Source organism: Mycetomoellerius zeteki, unplaced genomic scaffold (genome assembly GCF_001594055.1).
Source record: "Mycetomoellerius zeteki isolate Tzet28-1 unplaced genomic scaffold, Tzet1.0 scaffold939, whole genome shotgun sequence".
Lineage (NCBI taxonomy): Eukaryota > Metazoa > Arthropoda > Insecta > Hymenoptera > Formicidae > Mycetomoellerius > Mycetomoellerius zeteki.
Window position 1 is genome coordinate 9,405 of NW_017257978.1, and position 3,168 is coordinate 12,572.

General features: G+C 30.2%; 1 protein-coding gene across 1 annotated transcript; it reads left to right on the forward strand.

Moving 5' to 3' along the window:
- Positions 1 to 664: 664 nt before the first annotated feature.
- LOC108730577 (cytochrome b-like) lies at positions 665 to 2,816 on the forward strand (the record flags this gene model as incomplete). Its single annotated transcript, XM_018460354.1, is given in 4 exon segments — positions 665 to 1,108; positions 1,110 to 1,194; positions 1,197 to 1,537; positions 2,721 to 2,816. Coding segments are annotated over 4 exon segments (966 nt in total), but the record flags the coding sequence as incomplete, so codon positions are not given.
- Positions 2,817 to 3,168: the final 352 nt, after the last annotated feature.

Genomic DNA, 3,168 nt, shown 5'->3' on the forward strand with positions numbered 1-3,168 from the left:
GATCTTTCCTCTTTTCCTGCTCAGCTCTCTGTTTACCACACAGTTTATGAGGTAGATTGCATCCATCGTCCCTCTTCCCTTCCTGAACCCAAATTGCGTGTCCTTCAGCTTATCTTCCACTTCTTTTCCCAGTTTCTCGTTCAATATATTTGCATATATCTTGTACGCTGTGTCAATTAAGGTGATACCTTTGTAGTTTTTCACTTCTCTTCTATCTCCTATTTTACTAGTTTGATTTCTAATATATGGAATAATTATTATTTAAATAGGGGCTTTATATTGGTTTTTCTTATGAATATATTTTTATTATATCTGGTTAAGGCTGACGTTGGAGGTGGGAATCTTTCCTATTCTTTGTTTATGAATTTTAATGTAGCCTCTGTATCTGGGATGGATATGGTATTAAATTTAAATGAGAGGGTATTCGTTATTGTACTTCTTCTTCAGATGATTCTGAATACCCTTTGATGCCTAATTTAATGACTCCGAAATTACACGAACCCGAAGGACGTCCATCGTCATTAAAATTTGTCTTGTTAAATCTTCTTTGGCTTTACGGAAGGTTAGCAAGTAGAGTATGTTTTATTTTGTATTCAAGTTAGTTTCTTTTTTTTTATTTTTTTTGTCGGTGCTTATGAATAAAATTTATATTTTTATTAAAAATTCAATGATTAATTTGCCCACCCCTGTTAATATTTTTTATTGGTGGAATTTTGGTTCTATTTTGGGCCTTTATTTGTTTGTTCAAATTTTGAGGGGATTATTTTTGTCTATTCATTATTGTCCAAATGTAAGTATTGCTTTTGAGAGGATTATTCATATTGTTCAGAATGTCCCTAATGGTTGGATTATACATAATGTTCATATAAATGGTGCTTCGTTTTTTTTTATTTGTTTATATCATCATATTGGGCGAAATATTTATTATAATTCCTTTGTTTTGGGTCATACTTGGGTGTCTGGTGTGTCTATTTTATTATTGTCTATAACTACTGCTTTTTTAGGGTATGTTCTGCCTTGGGGCCAAATATCTTTTTGGGGTGCTACTGTAATTACTAATCTTGTTTCTACAGTCCCCTATGTGGGGAGTACATTGGTTATGTGGATTTTTTTGGGGGGGATTTTCCATTAATAATTCTACTATCAATCGATTTTTTTCGTTTCATTTTGTTTTGCCTTTTATTATTTTATTTTTGTCTTTATTCATTTGTTTTTTTTACATTTATCGGGATCGTGTAATCCGTTGGGTACAAATAGGGACTTATATAAAATTCCATTTCATCCTTTTTTTACTATAAAAGATTTATTTGGATTCGTGATTGTTATGTTTGTTTTTTATATTGTTATTATGGAGTATCCTTATGTTTTAAGGGATCCGGATAATTTTATTCCAGCTAACCCGCTTGTTACTCCAACTCACATTCAGCCTGAGTGGTATTTTCTTTTTGCTTATGCTATTCTTCGATCTATTCCGAATAAGCTCGGGGGGGTGGTTGCATTGGCGATGTCTTTAATTATTCTTTATTTTTTGCCTTTGGTTAGTACTAAGTACATTAAAATGTCTCCTCTTTATGTTTTACATCAGTTAATTTATTGAGTTTTTGTTAATAAATTTATTTTGCTTACTTGGGCAGGGGCCCAAGTAATTGAGGATCCTTATGTTATTATTAGTCAGGGAATAACTGTTATTTATTTTTTGTTTTTTTTATTTTGTATGTTAACTATAGGTTGTCTAAGGGTTTAAAGTTTAATGTTGATTAGATTTGATATGGGCGTTTTTTAATTTTTGGGTTGATTTTATTTAAAAGTGGTAGTTACTGATTTTGGCTGGATTATAATGTTGTTAGTGTTTATTTATGTGGATTGTTTGTGTGTATTAGTATAAATTAATGATCTTGATATAAGAATATGTGTTGAAAACATAATAAAGAAATTTAATTTTCTATTAATTTTTTTTAGTATTGTTCTGAGTTTATTAGTTTGGCTAGGAAATGAATATGAATGTGGCTTTAAATATTATCATAAAAATTACATAATTTAAGATGAATGGTAGAATAATTTTTCAACATAAGTATATAAGTTCGTCATATCGCATTCGGGGTAGTATACCTCGTAACAGAATGATTAGAAAGGTTATTAAGTTGATGAATACTCCCAGTCAGTTTGAGTGAGCTATTCTGGTAAATAATATTGTGGTGAGATATCTGTACAAAATAATTATTCTGTATTCGGCTATAAAAATTAATGCGAATGTTCCCCTAAAATATTCTACATTGAATCCTGAGACTAATTCGGACTCTCCTTCGATGAAGTCTATGGGTCTTCGGTTTAGTTCGGCAAGTATGCTAATGGTAAATACTATGAATAAGGGCATAGTTATAAAGATATATCAAGTGTGGGATTGTCATTTGATAAAGTCATTAAAGGAATATCTCTCCCTCAGAATCATTAGAATTAAAAAAATTATGATTAATCTTACTTCGTAAGACAGAGTCTGTGAGATAGTCCGCACTGCTCCTATGAGGGAGTACATTGAATTTGATGCTCATCCCATGAATATGAATATGTACCTTATGATGGTTAAAATGATAATTAAGGATAGGAGGGAGTAATTTAAAAAGTAAAGGTTGGTGATATGTGAATATATAAATCAATTCATTAAGCTTATAGAAAATAAGACAATAGGGCATAGATAGTACATTATGTATCTTGATTTGTAGATTGTGAATAGTTCTTTGTTGAATAGTTTAATTGCGTCACTGAAAGGCTGGAGCAATCCTGCAGGGCCCACTTTGTTGGGGCCCTTCCGATTTTGAACATATCTTAAGATTTTTCGTTCTAGAAGTGTTAAGAATGCAACTCTGATTAGTACGTAAATTTCTAGAATAATTAATCTTGTTAGGTTAAGTATTAAGTATTTTAAGTAGAGTCATATTATTACTTAATATAGTTTCATTTTTTATATTTATTTTAAATTCTAAATTTAATGCACTAGTCTGCCAAAGTAATTGGTGGGAAATAATAAATTAACAGATTAAGTTGTTTAATTTATTATTATGGTTTTAATATTTTTATGTTTTTATGAGGTAAGAATATAATTCATAAATAAAGTCCTTTCGTACAAATATTTATTAGTTTGATTATAGATAGAAACCGATCTGGCTTACG